This window comes from Lemur catta, chromosome 14 (genome assembly GCF_020740605.2).
Source record: "Lemur catta isolate mLemCat1 chromosome 14, mLemCat1.pri, whole genome shotgun sequence".
In the NCBI taxonomy this organism is placed as follows: Eukaryota; Metazoa; Chordata; class Mammalia; order Primates; family Lemuridae; genus Lemur; species Lemur catta.
This window is the reverse complement of record NC_059141.1, coordinates 32,269,140-32,286,336: the sequence shown is the minus strand read 5'-3', so window position 1 is coordinate 32,286,336 and position 17,197 is coordinate 32,269,140. Positions and strand designations below refer to the sequence as shown.

At 40.2% G+C, this 17,197-nt stretch overlaps 1 protein-coding gene across 1 annotated transcript; it reads left to right on the top strand.

Moving 5' to 3' along the window:
• Nucleotides 1-662: 662 nt before the first annotated feature.
• Nucleotides 663-16,801, top strand: LIPM (lipase family member M). The gene is made up of 9 exons (XM_045568346.1): nucleotides 663-984; nucleotides 5,573-5,687; nucleotides 10,066-10,264; nucleotides 11,081-11,190; nucleotides 11,634-11,770; nucleotides 11,907-12,053; nucleotides 13,370-13,441; nucleotides 14,314-14,385; nucleotides 16,453-16,801. Exons 1-9 carry the CDS (start codon nucleotides 838-840, stop codon nucleotides 16,720-16,722), a joined length of 1,269 nt encoding a protein of 422 aa, XP_045424302.1. The 5' UTR covers nucleotides 663-837; the 3' UTR covers nucleotides 16,723-16,801.
• The last annotated feature ends 396 nt before the right edge of the window (nucleotides 16,802-17,197 follow it).

Here is a 17,197-nt window from a genome sequence, read left to right as displayed (position 1 = left end):
AATGATTAGTAAGCTAAAGAATTGCCCACATTGCCTCACAGTCAATGGAACTGGAATATTCAGTTCATGAAAATAAGTAGGCTGCAGCTCATTATTCTAGTTATTGCAGATGATGTAATTAGTAGGTTATCCATCTAATCTATCTCTCAGCAATTAACTAACTGGTGCTTACAAGCCCAAATAAAAATTTTTTGTATGTCTATTTAATTGAACTAGATAGAAATAGGCTAAACACGGAAGATTTGTTTTTTTCCAACAAATGCTCTCACCTATCACTAAAAATAGAAAATATCTTTAAAATTTTTGATATTTTAAACAAAAGTACTTATCACTACATTTATCTTCAACCAAAAGGCAGAGATCACTGAAGCCCCAGAACATGACTGTGGAAACTTGCAATGTTTTCTGCAGATGCCATAATCTTGCTATCTTTCAAAGAAAGATAAAGACAAGGAATGAGAGGAAAGATGTTCCCCATAGTCCTTATTCCCTGGTGCTCAAGAACAGAGTTTTTATGGACTGTATCGCATGCATGAAACTCTAGGTTGCATCAGAGAAAGTTCTACACAGCTAGAAGTTGAAGGACTGGTGACTACAAGTTGTGTGAGAGAGGAACAGGAGGAGCCAGATGGCATTGGGACATCCCAGGCAATGTTTCCAGTCTCCTTTGTGTTCTCCCATTCCTAGCAACTAAGCTTGTTTAATTTGCTTCCAGAATTTAGAGAAGGAATTGAGGCTGGCAAATATGTGAAAGAGTTTTTAAACCTACAGATTCTTCTGCTGACTTCAGACTTTGTTACTATATTTCCAGGAGAACATAAGTGCAGATGTTGGACCATGTCAGAAATCTTGTCGAGAGAGTGGATTGTTGCACACAGAATGGAGATGTGGCTTCTGGTTCTGGTGGCGTATTTGTTCCAAAGCAATGTGAATTCAGGACGTTTGCCAACTAAAGCTGTGGACCCAGAAGCATTCATGAATGTTGTAAGTTGAGATTTGCTGTAATGTTTTGGGGAAATGTACCTTACATGTTAATATTTGCATTTGTGTATTATCTGCATTATATATTGTATTTATATATGGTAGTGATTTATGCTAGAGAAATATAGTGATAAAGTATAATAGCATATTTTACTGGAAAGAATGCTAACCTGGGTGTCAACAGACCTGGGAACAAATTTTGTAAACTTGGACAAATGATTTAATCCCTTTGGGCTTCAAACACAACATAAGTTTTCCTTGAACTCTTAGGGTCATCTTATGAGCAGAGAAATAATTGAGGTATTTTGGGCCTACCCCAGACACTTGGTTATTTCTAATTTGTCTTGTTCTTTTTATTCTTTTTTCACTTCCTCCCATGTTATAAAGATGTCAGCCCTCACTTCTTGCCATCAGGGCACCCACTTCTAGGAGCATCTTCTGTACCATTCTAATCCACTCTTTTATCCTGTTCTGGACTGGTAACTTTGTTGAATGGCAATAGAAAGAACCCAGATGAGTGCTAGAGAGGGCTTCCTATGAGTAAAATGCATGAATGATAATACATCTCTTTAGGTCTCCCAGGGAATTTTTTTTTTTTTGGAATACTGTCAAATCCTACATTGGGTTTTAGTAATGGCCACCACAGCAGGTATTGTGATAAAAGCTGCAAACATACTATTTTCTTTCAACTTCACTGCCGTATGAAATGGATATGATCATCCACATATTTCAAATCAAGGAACTGACATTAAAGAGATTGGGCAAGTTAAACAAGGCCACACCACTGGTACATGGCAGAGCTACAATTTAAATTCAGGCCCGCCTAAACGCAAAGCCTATAATTATAACCACTATGCAATGCCATAAAGCCTCCCAGGTGAGAAAGAGGAGAGTTTACCTCCAAATGAGTATGATGATTGTGGGCAATAACATCCATGCAACATAGGTTTATCTAATACCTCAAAGAAAGAGCAACTTTAATATACATTTTTTTTTTTTTTTTTGAGACAAAGTCTCACTCTGTTGCCTGGGCTAGACTGAGTGCTGTGGTGTCAGCCCAGCTCATAGCAACCTCAAATTCCTGGGCTCAAGCAATCCTACTGCCTCAGCCTTCTGAGTACCTGGGACTACAGGCATGCGCCACCATGCCCGGCTAATTTTTTCCATATATATTTTTAGTTGTCCAGATAATTTAGTAGAGACGGGGTCTCGCTCTTGCTCAGGCTGGTCTCAAAACCCTGACCTCGAGCGATCCTCCCGCCTCGGCCTCCCAGAGTGCTAGGACTACAGGCGTGAGCCACCGCGCCCGGCCAATATACATTTATACAAATTTAAGACCCTTTTTACAGACGCTCCCTTGTATGGGTTCTGAAACTGAGAGGCCATAGAAATATTTTGAATCTGCATGGTGCTAAATACCAGGTTTCTTTTGACCATTCCAATAATTGGCTGTCTTTTGATGGTCTGTCCAGGTAGTTCACATGTTAGCATAGATCCTTGAGAGCCATTCTTCTGGCCTTGGGAATGTTCCACACAAATTCATCTGGTTTGGGGGGTAGGGGAAATCTCTTTAGCTGCAGACAGAGACAATCTTCCTGGGCCCTACCGACTGGGTGTGCTCAGCACCTTTATACTTGGGGTTTCAGGAGCCTAGAGCCTAAAACTTACTTTGGGAAAACAAACACCACGTGTACTCCCTATTAAATTGGAACTAACCAGTGAGCACACATGTGCATAGAGGGAAGTATAACTCAATGGAAATCAATGAGGGGGAAGGGGGACGGAGGAAGAGGGCAACGGGTGAAATCCTACCTGATGGGTATAATGAACACTATCTGGATGACGGGCACGCTTACAACCCTGACTCAAGCATTACAAAAACAATCCTTGTAACCAAAAACACTTGTCCCTCTGTAATACTTCGAAATAAAAAAAATAAGTAAAACTCATTTAATTGGGCTCTGCCACTGAGCAGTAGATGGGACAAGTCCTTCACCAAAGGGGGCTCTGGGTAGAGCTTCTCAGTGTCCACCACAATGTTTGTTTAACTATTCCCCCAGTATAATTTTTTACTGTTATAAATAATACTGAGATAAATATCCTTACAGGTGTGTGTTTTGATGCATATCTCTGATTTTTTCCTTAAAATTTCAGAAATGAACAATGAGATTAAAAGTTAAATATTGAATACATTCATAATTTGTCAATTTATAATAAAATTTAAAAATTAAATATTAGCAGGGTTTTTTTGTTTTGTTTTTTGTTTTTGAGACAGAGTCTCGCTCTGTTGCCCAGGCTAGAGTGCCGTGGCATCAGCCTAGCTCACAGCAACCTCAAACTCCTGGGCTCAAGCAATCCTTCTACCTCAGCCTCCCCAGTAGCTGGGACTACAGGCATGCGCCACCATGCCCAGCTAATTTTTTTTTCTATATATATTTTCAGTTGCCCAGATAATTTCTTTCTATTTTTAGTAGAGATGGAGTCTCGCTCTTGCTCAGGCTGGTCTCCAACTCCTGACCTTGAGCGATCCTCCTGCCTCGGCCTCCCAGAGTGCTAGGATTACAGGTGTGAGCCACCGCACCCAGCCCTGCAGTTTTAAATAGATAAACTGCTTTCAAAAATGGTTATGCAAATTTACAAGTTCATAAGTAATACTTTACCCTTTTGAATACATTGGGCCTATATTTTTATGTCCACAAATTTATGTCCTTCAATTATCCTGCATAAACTCTCCTGCCAAGTTTAGTTTGTTGACCCGCTGCCACCTGTAGGCAGTGTTCGCTGTGGCTGTAGTTCTTTTGCTTCTGGGATGTCCATGCCCCTATCCCCACCTCTTTTGGGTAACTCCTATTTGATCCTCAAGGCCTGGTTCAAATTCTCCTTCCTCCATAAGACCTGGCCTGACTAGCTCCATTCGTCGTGCTCCCCTTGCTCAGAACTCCTTTGCTCCTTCCTTCCCTCACATCCTTCAGCCCTCATTGAGCACATTACATATATCTTCTCAATAAACACTTGTCAGATGTCATCCATTCTCGTGTTTCTATACTTATCTCCCCAAATAGTTTACAACAGTGGTTCTTGAAGGACAGTCCCAAAATCAGCTGCATCTGCATCACCTGGGAGCCTGTTAGAAATGTCCATTCTTTGGGTTCAACCCAGACCTGCTGCACCAGAGACTGAGTGGGGCCCAGCAATTTGCATTTCAACAAACCCTCTAAGTAATTCTGATGCATGCTAAAATTTGAGGACTACTGTTCTATAAATTCTTTACGGTTAAATATACAACGGTACAATATACAGATACACACACATAGGCACACTCATGCCCACACACACACATACACACACACACACACACACTGCATTTCATAATACTTGGCTAACCTGGATTTTTATTACAGTGGTAGCTAATGCTTCTAGTACCCACTATGTGCCGGGAGTTATGGTTACTGTTGTACGTGCTTGTCTTTTTACATTCCTTGCAACAATCCCATGGAGTATGAACCATTGGTATTCCTAATTTACAGATGAATAAACTAAGGAATAGGTATAGTTTAACCAAATTTCCCAAGACCATTCAGCTAGTTTGTGTATCAGTGTTAGATCCAGAATTAAAACTCAAGCAGTGGAACCCCAGGGCCTTTGTCTTAATGACTGTGATCTTTTGCCCTATATTCTACTCCTGGCTTTCTTCTCTTGCTCTTTTTTACAAATATAAAAAGAGCAACAGAGTATAGTTTCCTGATCTAGTTTTCTCCTTCTGTAGGTAATGACACTGGGCAAAAACAGTGAGGATGTTTAGGAGGTCTCTGCAGCTTCATATTTTCTAAAGAGTTCCTGCATGTAACAAGTATATAGAGCAGGGATTGTTAACCAGAGGTATATATTAATACATAAGCAACAAGGAATCTGCAATTCCTGAGACTGTATGCAAAAGCATGTTTGTGCATCCACGTGTATATCCATTTTTATAGTTCTCCTCAAATGCGCTGAGGGAACTTTAACCTAAAAATGTTAAGAATCATTGCTCTTGAGCCTATGGTTTTAGAACTAGAAAGAACCTTAGGGAACACATGGCCCAGAGATTCACATCAGGTGCTCCATTGGCTGCATTAGAATCACCTGATATCTGACCCCAAGTGGGCTCAAGATTGTATACTAAAGTGCATCCAGAATCTGTATATTTAAGTGATTCTGCATGCACACCTGGGTTATGGAATCAGCGTTCTGGTGCAGTTGTTCTCAAACATTAGAGTGCATTGGAATTCCCTAAAGAGCTTGTTGAAACACAAATTGCTGCGTCTTAGCCTCAGAGCTCCTGATTCAGTAGATATGTTTGGAACCTGATAATCTGCATTTTGACCAAGTACCCTAGTGATGCTGATGCTTTGAGCCCAGGGTCCTTCTAGTCCACTCTTCATATTAAAGATAAAGAAAGTGAGGACCAGAAAGGGTTGGCTGATTTTTCTAAAGTAATACTATTACCTAAGGAAAAGCAAGGACTTTCTTGCCTATGTCTTACAGCATCAAGGATCACTGAGAATACAACCATATATAATTCAATTGAAAAGAAGTTGTGCTTTTTCCATAGAGTGAAATCATCCGACATCAAGGCTATCCCTGTGAGGAGTACGAAGTCACAACTGAAGATGGGTATATCCTTTCTGTTAACAGAATTCCTCGAGGCCTAGCGCAACCTAAGACAGGTATGGTTCACCCTATTTCACCCCAACACGGCAGTCTTCCCTGTAGCCAGCATTTCCTTGTGATTGAGTGTAGAAGACAGTCTGGGTTCCTAGTACAGACTGGAGTCCATTGTTCTGGTCAAGGAGGGTGTCAGTTCCCCCATAAACTCCATCACCACCACCCTACCCTAGCATACCCTGTCAATTATCTCAAATAAACATACAGTATTTGCTTTTCACAAAAACACCTTTAAGAAAAGGCCATTTCCTGACCCCTGCTAGCACTCAACCCATTACCCAAACCCTCCCTTATATAGATATTCTAGAACATTTACTGGTTATTCCTTGAGAAGACAACATAAACCTCTGATCATGAAGAATTCAAAGTTCAATATGGTACCTGGCACCCACCCCAACAACACTGTATTCCTCATCCAAAGAGCACTTTAGATATTTAAGATGTTGCTTAGCTTTTCACTAAGGGCTTTTTAAGAACCAGCTTCTGTAGGCACATTTTACATTTTGGATACATTTCCATAGTTCATATAATTACACTTTTTTGTATATGAGATTTTTAAGTTATTGCTGAATTTTTAAAAAATTCATCTTCATTACTAAAGTGTGCCCATCTCCCATTTCTCTTTGGCTTCATTCCTTTAATGCTCCAGTTTTATGTTTATAGCAGCAACCACATTATCCGTCACGTGCACAGGTAAACTAACTTGTGTTCTTTCTATATGCCAGGTACAATGCTAAGTGCTTTATTTGCACTAGTCCTGTTTGTTTATTTATTTAATATTTATTTAATCTACTCCACAGAGGAGAGGCTAGCTCTCCCGGTGGAGGAGCACAGCCAATCCCATTTAATTTTCACAACAACCCTAAGAGACTGCTACTCACAAAGGTTAAGTAACTTTGCCAGAAAGTCTGTGCTAGTATTTGCTAGTAGGTTACAAAAACCTGTATGCAAATCAAGATCTGTCTTCCACTACAGCCCACGCTCCTAATGAGGACCAGAAAATACTGGGCAAATGCTACTGGACTTTGGTGTAAAGAAGTTACAGGGTTCTGTTTTACTCCAATGTGTACTCGTATAGCTTTTTGGAAAATAGCTTTTTTTTTTTTTTTTTTTTTTTTCACACTAGCTTCACAGATGTGCCTCGTATATGTCCAGCATGCTCCCCACTCAGTGCCTCCGAACTTACAACTCTCTCTGTGGACCACTATTTCGTCTGCTGTCTATGCAGCTTGCCCAGGCCCTCCTTTCAGGCCTCCTTTATCAGAGGCAACCCTGGCAACCCTATTCAGAATAGCAACCCCCTTGCCCTGCTTACTTTTCCCTATAGCACTTAAACCACCTGCTACAACAGGTATTCGCTTGCTTATTGTCTGTCTACCAACAACCAGAGTGTAAACTCTTTGAAAGCAGAGATTTCATCTGTTTTGTTCAAGGCCATATCCCGTGACTAAAGTGCCAAGCACATTCTAGGTGCTATCAAATATTTGTGGAATGAGTGAGTGAATTTCGTAGAAATAAATGAATAGCCTGGGGACACAGCTTTTCACAAAGCTCCACAAAGCCTAGGGGGGTGGGCAAGGCACAGCAGTAGAGCGACTGCTGCAATTTCTAAGTGTGAGGGTCACCTGCAGTCCCTGCTCCTGGACAGAGTTTGTTTTCTCACATCGTGTTGACTCAGACTGTTCACTCGTTGCCCAGGAGTTCCGGGTTCAAGGAATCGGCCTTTTAGGTCTGGTGGGTGCAGAATACTCCCCTCTAGTGGCTGATGTTGTTGCTGCAGCTTCCGCGGGTCCCTCCAAGGATGCCCTCTCCCAGCAGAGCAGGAGAGGTTTTGTCACCATCTCTTCAAATAGATGGCCGATGAAATTCATGCTGAAAACAACTGAAAAATGTTTACTGAAAGGCTTATAGCTTGCGATAAAAGCCTTTTTATATTTATAAAATAATCATAGTTGGCTTCAAATATTTCCATCAAGAGAGAAACATAGCCTAGGACATCCTCAGACATGACAGCTTTTTAAAATGTAGCCCTTACACGCGTACCTGCTGGCTGTAATTTATATAGAAGGCCAGGGATGTCAGGCATGTCATATAAATGAGCCAGCCCTCTCACGAGGTGACCCGCAAGTACAAACTGTGCTGCTAATGAGGGCCAAGCTGACCCCAACCATGGGAAATGTCTGGAAGACTCCCAGGGGAGCATTGGTCCCCTTGCTTTGATCGCCCTGTGTTAACACAACTGAGGCCACCTACCTGACAGCTAAGAGGGTGAACTCTATGACCAGACATCAAGGAAAACCTACAATAACACTGAGTCTTTCCTCCTGGCCTTGCATTCGCAGTCCTCAGTGACCCACGCATTCTCTCCCCAGAGAGATAAAATGAGGCAGGTGGCGCTCATGAAGGCTGTCCAGCTGCTGGATGAGTTTGCCCTAGAGAGGCTTTTGTCCTACAGGGAGACTGCATACGGATTCCGTTCCCCTTTATAGCAACAGTAACAAGAGCTCCCCATCTGACAAGAAGTCAGGCAGCATGAGGAGTTCTTAATGCACAGTATCACATTTGACCCCCCAAACCCCTGTAAGGTGGGTGATTGTGTCGTCCTTTTGCTAACGAGGACACTGAAGCTCAGAGAGTCACTTGCTCTAGAGAGTTAGAGCAATAAGCGTGACAGCAGCAACAAAGCTGTTTTTACTACAGCCTTCCTCTAAGCCGGGTACTGTGGTATGGACGTTGCATTCGCAATGCAATTTCATTTTCACAAGTCCCAACAAGGGCATCATACTTCTTTTTCCTCCTAATAGTCCAACATTTTATTAATCTTTCAGTCATAATTGCTAATGTCAAAAATGATATACATACCTTAATTTACTTAACCTGTTAGAATTTTAAAACCCTTAATCCTTATTTGTCTCTTATGGATATTTCTATAACTCTTTATTTTGATATAATTTCAAACTTATAGAAAAGTTCTGGAAATAGTGCAAGGAACTGCCATATACCCTTCACCCTGAGTTGACATTTTGCCCCCATTTATTTTTACCATTCTCTGTGCCTCTCATCCACCTCTTATGTGTTATCTTATTACTCTTTCCAAAACCTTTGACATCATGCCCTTTTACCCCTAAATACTTCAGTGGGTGTTTCCTAAAAATAATGATAGTCTCTTCTGTAAATATATTTATCAAAATTAGGAAATGAACACTAATAGATCTTAGTATCTAATCTATAGTCCATATTCAAATTTTGCCGATTGTACCAAAGTCCTGTTTTTCTTCTCCCTGGTCAATAATCTAATTCAGGATCATATACCACATTTGGTTGTAATGTCTGTCTTCTTTAGAAACAAACAATTCCTAAGGTTTTCTTTGTCTTTGTTGACCTTGACATTTTGAAGGGTCTTGGACAGGTATGTAAATTTGTTCATCTGATGTTTCTCCATGGTGTGATTCAGGTTACACACTTTGGGCAGGTATAATACACAAGTGAAGCTGTGTCCTTCTTGGTGCATCATGTTATGAAGCATATGATGTTGGTTTATTCCAATATTGGTGACATTAACTTTAATAACTTTGTTAGGGGGTATCTGCCAGGTTTTTCTAAAGTTAGTATTTTTCCCTTTGTAATTAATAAATAATTTCAGGCTATGTAAATATCCTGTTTGTCTTTAAACTTTGATCCACTAATTTTAGCATTCACTGGTAATTTTAATCCTTCTGTATTTATTAATTGGTATTATATTGTAAATCAATTTTTGTATATATTAGTTGGCATTATGCTGTAAATAAGAGCTTTTCCTTCTCTCCTAATTATTTATTTGCTCATTTATTTATTGATATCTATATGGACTTAAGGATTCTTGATTTATTCAGTGGCATATAATTCATTACTATCATTTTTTAAATTTTGATGCTTAAATATTCCTGTAGTTGAACAGTGGGCACTCCCTCAAGCTGGCTTGTAGGTTCTTTTGACATGAAGGTCTCTTCATCATTAGACCATTATATATATGGTATAAATATCTTAATCATTCTGCTGTACTGTCTCCTGGGGCACTTTCACTATTTTCTGAAAAGCTCATTGAAGTCCGATAATAATAATTACACAAAAACAACACTGGAAGATAAACTTCATAGACTGTCTGTGTCAGGCATTGTGCCACCTATTCTTTGAGCTCTATTTTATTTAATCATAACAAAAATCCCATTTTACTGAGAGGAAATCAAGACACAAAGAAGATTAAGTAACAGGCCACAATAATCAAACTAGCAAAAGGTTTGAACATAGGTTTGTCTGACTTGAAAGCCCTTATACATTGGTGGATAGCAAGAATGGTAGAGAACATTTTTTCACACTGTTGAACTTTTCTCTTTTTTGCAGGTCCCAGGCCTGTGGTGTTACTACAGCATGGCCTAGTGGGAGATGCCAGCAACTGGATTTCCAACCTGCCCAACAATAGCCTGGGCTTCATTCTGGCAGATGCTGGTTTTGACGTGTGGATGGGTAACAGCAGGGGAAACACCTGGTCTCGGAAACACAAGACCCTCTCCGTAGACCAAGATGAGTTCTGGGCTTTCAGGTATATGAAAATCTTGAGAGTGAAGGTACACATGGATGTCTTTTGGAAAACTGGGTAAAAAACTATGGCTTCTATTATTGGGTTAATTTATTTTGGTTGCATCACCAATATCCTAACATGATATCCTTAATTAACTGGTGAGTCTTTTGGAAGTAGTGGGGAATATTGGGTTCCCCAAGTGGAAGGTTAGGTCTGGCAAATGGCATGAGGATGTTGTTGGTGTTGGGTGACTGAGACTAGAATGAGAGGAGGGTAGGTCCATTTCCTTGTAGGTGGGCAATAGTACTCCAGAAGGACATGAGACCAGGCAGCATTAAAAAAAATAAGATAAGGGAAACTATTAAGCTTTAGGGACTATCGATTTGACTAACATATCTCTCATGCTCTTACAAAAGATTTTTAATGTTTTCACTTAAATTATCTATTGACGTTCAACCTGCTTTGTGCCCATCAGAGAAGGGTCCCCACAGCATCTTTAATACTTTTCCTGTAAATGAATCTGCAGGGCCCTTTGCTGTTCTGCTAACAGTATAATAGGGCGCCTCCACTGGAGATGGGTCATGTCCCAGTAAATATTCACCAAAGATGATTATCGCTCTGTGATAACATCTGGAGAAAACGGGTTTGCGGACAGCCTGTGATGCCAGGGACACCCACACATCCCAGGTTTGAAACGAGTCCACTCTGAGTGCTGTGAGGGGCACAGGAACAAGCTATCGGGGCTGACAACTCAGGGATGGTTTGTAAACCTTGGGGGCTCTTCTGTTTGTTTCTAATTATAAATTTTTCATGGAACTTTGTCTTTTCCCCTTGTAGTTATGATGAGATGGCTAGGTTTGACCTTCCTGCAGTGATAAACTTTATTTTGCAGAAAACGGGCCAGGAAAAGATCTATTATATCGGCTATTCACAGGGCACCACCATGGGTAGGTTCAAAGAAAAGCAGGTTTGTACACTCAGAAGAAATGTGAGCATATGGTACTAGCTATGCCTGGAATCAGTCACCTTGCACTTCTCAGATCCAATTTTATCATCTTCAGAACCATAAAGGTCCCCAACAAAGTGTTTAGCATATATAATAGTAACCTCCATATATATATATACACACACACATATATATTTTCTCAAAGTCAATATTATCATACTTAATAATTTACTTCAAGGGAATCTACTGCTTGAAAGCAGATATGATAGGTGTCATAGGGATCAAAGAAGAGTTTTTGCTGCCCACTCCCAGACCCTATAACTTTATAGGAGAGTTAAGACACAATCACACATAATTATCAAAATATCTTGATAAAAGTAAAATATGCACTTTATGAGTCTTAGGACGTTCAATATCTGTGATGACGTGTTTCTTCTCTTACAGGCTTTATTGCATTTTCTACCATGCCAGAGCTGGCTCAGAAAATCAAAATGTATTTTGCTTTAGCGCCCATAGCCACTGTTAAATATGCAAAAAGCCCTGGGGCCAAATTTTTGTTGCTGCCAGACATGATGATCAAGGTATGTGACTGACTCCTCAGAAAACACTTTGCATATGTAGCAAAGTCTGCCTAATTTCCTAAAAACGTATACTTTTATACTAGAGCCACTTCTTTTCTATGATAAAATATTACTATTTCACTTCATATTTTTACAGGGATTATTTGGCAAACAAGAATTTCTGTACCAGACCAGATTTCTCAGACAGTTTGCCATCTACCTTTGTGGCCAGGTGATCCTCGATCAGATTTGTAGTAATATCATGTTACTTCTGGGCGGATTTAACACCAACAATATGAACATGGTAAGTGGAAGCATAGTAAATTCCCAAGGCAGAGCTAGGAGTTATTCATCTTACTCTGTGAGGGAGAGCGAATGCCAGTGAAGACTTAGAGAAAAGATGTACTCCTAGTAATTCAGTTCCCTCCGCATTGGAAGGAAATGTGGGACATGCTTCAGCATGGGCTGATGCAAGGTTAACATAAGGGCATTGCTAGATATTAAATCTCAGATTCCAGATGGAAGAGGACTGAAAGCAGCTTTACTACAGTGCATTATCAGATGAAAAGGAGTGATTAGAATCTCTCTCTCTCAACAGAGAGAACTGTCACACATCATCCCCTTCTTCTCTCCACTTAGGTCCTTTTGGTTTGTAGTTTAAGTTCTTTGATGAAATGTCAGGCAGTTTTGATTTGGTGTAGGTTACCAGTTTGGTGAATGTCATTGGGTGGGTTCCCAGGAAGCATACTCTGAGATGGAGATTAATGTGCAGAACGATTTGGGGATAAGATCTGGGCAAGGGAAGAAGGCAGGATTGGGTAGATGAAAATGTCAAGCTGTGATGCAGATTCAACAGGAGCCTCAGTTGATCCTGCAAGGATTTGTGAAGACAGGACAGCCCTTCAGAGTTGTCCCATGTCAGGGGGAGAGAGCTGGGCCTTTATACCCCCATATCAACCAGTGCTTTAATACAGACCATACCAGTAATGGGGACTATTGGGCGAGGCATCTGTCTGCAGCTGGGCAATCCTCACAGTGGGCTGACAGTGGAGGGCTGCCTGCCAATAGCACCTCCAGTGTTTAGGGGAATATATGTCTTTAATCCTGAAGGTTTTTTTCTTCTTTTTTAAAGTTAATAATTTGATTTATAACTACCATTTGATAAGCATATATTAATATTATGTGCCAGGCTAATTTTTCCTCTGTGCCAAGTCTATGAGACAAGTGCTATCAATATCCTCACTTTACAGATTAATATACTAAGATTTAGTAGATCCAATAACTCACCCAAATTCATCTAAAAATTAAATGAGATAGCTAGAATTTAAAGACAGGCTCAGTTCTAGATCCCTTATCCTGAATATCTCTAGTAAAATTTTTTGAAAGAAGGGATCAGATCTCTAATGAGAAGCTATTCTCATATGAAAAATATAGGTACCCAGGAATACATTTAGTAGCATTTTATTTATGTGTATGTGTATATTACTGTGTCATGGTTAATTGTTGATAATCTCATGGTGTTCCCATTTCTTAGTCTGACATTCTAGGGATTTGGTCTTGACAAGGTGCACATCTTGTGAGTTTTTCCATGTCCCACAAACCACTCATGCTTTGTTACAGAGCCGAGCAAATGTATATGTTGCCCATAATCCTGCCGGAACATCTGTGCAAAATATTCTACACTGGAGCCAGGTAAGAATGCTGAATTTGTAGTCCTTGCTAAGGTTCCATGCACATTTTGTGTAGAAAAGTCAAAGGATGCCCTTTCGACAGCCCAGGGGTTATTTCACATTCATACTAAGATGAAACGCAATCTAGTCAAGGCTGTTTTGCCTGTGAATTTGATCAAGATCATTGAAACTTTTCAGGAGATGGGAGGACAGGACAAGAGTATCCTAGGGACATTGTTAGTGGATCTTAAAAGTGTGAATTAATATGGTCCACGTGAGACTGCTCTCTGTCTCAAAGACGTGGCTGGAGAAGATCATGTTTCCACTTTCTCCTCTTCAGCTCCTCCAACAGCAAGGTCAAGTAGAAACAAAAATGCTAAAGTGCGGCCTAATCACCCAAAGAGATTTTCACAGTAGTCTTTTGTACTGCAAACTTCACCTGCAATCACAAGGGGTAAAGTCCGGTGTGTGTGTGAGAGAGAGAGAGAGATGGAGAGAGAGATTACATCATCAAAACAAAGAAGAATTCTGAGTTGGATTAAATTTTTGTCACCATCTCCCAGGATTTTCCAGGGCATGCTTTCCTATCATAGCCCACAGAGTTGTGCAGGATGCTCACCAATGTTGATTACAATGGGGTGCACATCCTGGAGTTGATAATGCAGTGGTCAAGTATTTACATAGTCCATCTTTCCCCTAGAAAAGCCTCATTGTTTTCTTTCCACTTGCCTGAGAAGCTTTTCCCAGCACTGAATGGAAGAGCAGTTCGGCTTCTGCTCTCTGCTTCCTTCACATTTGCAGACAGAGTAGCATGTTTCCACCACCCCACCACCACCACCCTTCTCCGGTGACACCTCTGAATACTTTGTGTATTTTTGTCTCCTCTCCTTGTAGGCAGTCAATTCTGGGGAACTCCGGGCATTTGACTGGGGGAGTGAGACCAAAAATCTAGAGAAATGCAATCAGGTAAGAAAATCAAATACCATCTGCTGAAATACATATTTTTTGAAAATGTATTTTCAAAGGGAAGAGGGAAGTTGTAGCAACAGTTTGTTCTAGAGATGTGAAATAAAATATGAGAATTCAAGCAAAGAATAATAGTCAGGGTTGACTCCATTTGAAGAGGAGGAAGTTCATAGCTTAGCCAGGAAACCGCTCTGCCTCTACAATGGAGTAGGAGGCCATTTTTGCTGAGGTCACCTCCCGAACAAGGCACTGGGCTCCTCAGGAGCAAGGTGCGGTAGATTTAGTACAGAGAAGAGTGCAGTCTATGGTGGATCCTGGAGGGATTATTTTAGGATAAAAACAAACAAACAAACAAACATATGGGGGTAGTGGGGGAGAGGTTGTTTCATGGCACAGTAAGAAGAACATTAAATGGCTAGTAGAGATTACTGTGTTAGTCTTGCCTCTGCACTAAACCTTGTGTGGTAGAGAGTAGGCTGCCTTAATTCTTCAGGTCTCAATTTCTTTATCTTTAAAACAAAAATTATTGGATTAGAAAATTCTTAAGAATTCTCCATGGTCACACTTTTATTAAATCTATGACTTGCAAGTTCAAAATTTGAAAAAAAAATGTTATTACTTTACCCAAGAAAATACATAGCTAATGCTATGGAATAAAATTAAAAATCAAAATGTAGAGAATTAGAATTGGATAGGTATGCACTTTTGAGCATAAAATCTTCACCGAAGATTATTGGTTAGCACTGTAAATATTTACTGTACAAACAGAGCTCAAGGGAGCAGATTAGACACAGCTCAATCTTCCTTTGAGAGTCTCACATCATACTTTACATCCACTGCCATGCATCAATCCAGATATAAAATGCTAGGAAATTGGACAGACTGTGTAGCACCCCTGGATAGCAAACTCTCAGTCACTGATATCGGCTACTTCTTTTTTTAAGTCCTTCTTCACTGTTTCCTAAAATGTCTTTAGAGAAAGTATTCCAGTTCTGAGATAGTTTTAGTTGATCAGCATTTAATGGACTGAGTTCTAGAGGAAGCGATACGTGCAGAGTAGGCTCCAGAAAATGGTAATGGAAGGGAAAGGAAAACAAACATACAAAGAGGTGCCATAAAATCACAGAAACTTAGAGCTAAACATAACACTTGGTTCAATCTTTTCACTTTTAAGATGAGAAAAAAATGTCACTGACCCCATAGAATATTCCAACCTTGCTTGTCTAAATTAGGCTGTAACTCCAAATTCTTAGGGAGGCACAAAGAGAAACCAGAACACTTAGGATTAGAGCAAAGACCCCATGGTGAGTTTTCTGAGTAAGAAACGAGCCTTCCCATTTCTACAAAAAGTTCTGGGTGCTGAATAATTCCAAGGGCTCAGCCAGCCCAGCTAATGTACTAGCACTGCTTGGATAAGGGAAGGTTCCCAGGAATTAGGAATACTGCATACCCTTTTTAGGGTGATTTTTAGAGGGAGGGGCAGGGAATGAGGTTTGGAGCAGGTATTTAACTTTTACCTCCCCTTGGCTCAAATTACCTGAGTGCCACAGGCCCATTTGTTGCTTTCTCCATGTTTTGGAGATGCAGTCAGGCTGGGCCTGCCTCAGGGCTTCCTATGATCACATAGTCTCTGTGACAATCTGGAGGCCTTCCCAGTAGGTCTTTTTGTCTTTTTCTGTAGAATATCTCTATTTCTTGCCTCATGAAATGTTCATGAAATTAAAGTTTAAAAGGACAGGGACATTATTTTTAAAGGCAGTTTATTTGCAAAACATTTAATAGGAAGAAAAAAGTACAAGGCATTATAGGTTTTTTCACTTGACCTAGTAAATTATTACAGATATTATTCCCATTCACAGATGAAGAAACCAGGGTTCAATAATGTAAAGTAATTTTACCTTAATGTAGCAGCTGGAACAGAAACTCTTAACAGAGCTCTATGTGGCTCTAATGCCCTGGTACCCTTCACCCCAACACATGGCATGTTTATTATGTTTATTTGAAAAGTAAATTAGGAGATGGGAGGTCCAATGTTACCTAGAGTTAAAAACTATTCCTTTTCTCTAGCCAACTCCTGTAAGGTACAAAGTTAGAGATATGACGGTCCCTACAGCCATGTGGACAGGAGGGCAAGACTGGCTTTCGAGTCCAGAAGATGCGAAAACACTGCTCTCTGAAGTGACCAACCTCATCTACTATAAGAACATTCCTGAATGGGCTCATGTGGATTTCATCTGGGGTTTGGACGCTCCTCACCGTATGTACAATGAAATCATACATCTGATGAAGCAGGAGGAGACCAACCTTTCCCAGGGAGTGTGCAAGGTCATATTGTGAAGCATTTGATACCAATAGGTCTTAGGAACACTCTCATGGAAGACGGGGCTAGGGCCTGTGAAGGCTTTTAAGGATTTCCAGAATTGGATACTTACCATCTTGGTAGAAGGGAAGGAATATAGTATACATTCCTTCAAATTTCCTGTATTTGGCTCTAAAATTCACATTTACCTTTTATTCAGTTAATTGAACTACTCATTGGATGAACACAGGTTTCATATGCTGCTATACAGTCTACCATCTTGAATGGTAGATTTTACCTGACAGCCGGAATGTATCTAGACATTCTTTATGTCATTCAGGTAAACCTCTTTAAAACCTCTTTAAAAATAAGCCTTATTTTTGGAGCAGTAAAATAAAGGACAAATTGAGACAGATATTGAGGTCTTGAATCTCTGGATTGTTGTTGACTTTGACAAAATAAGCTATGCTTTTTCACCTTGTTGCCATAGAGACGCAACACTACCTCAGGAAG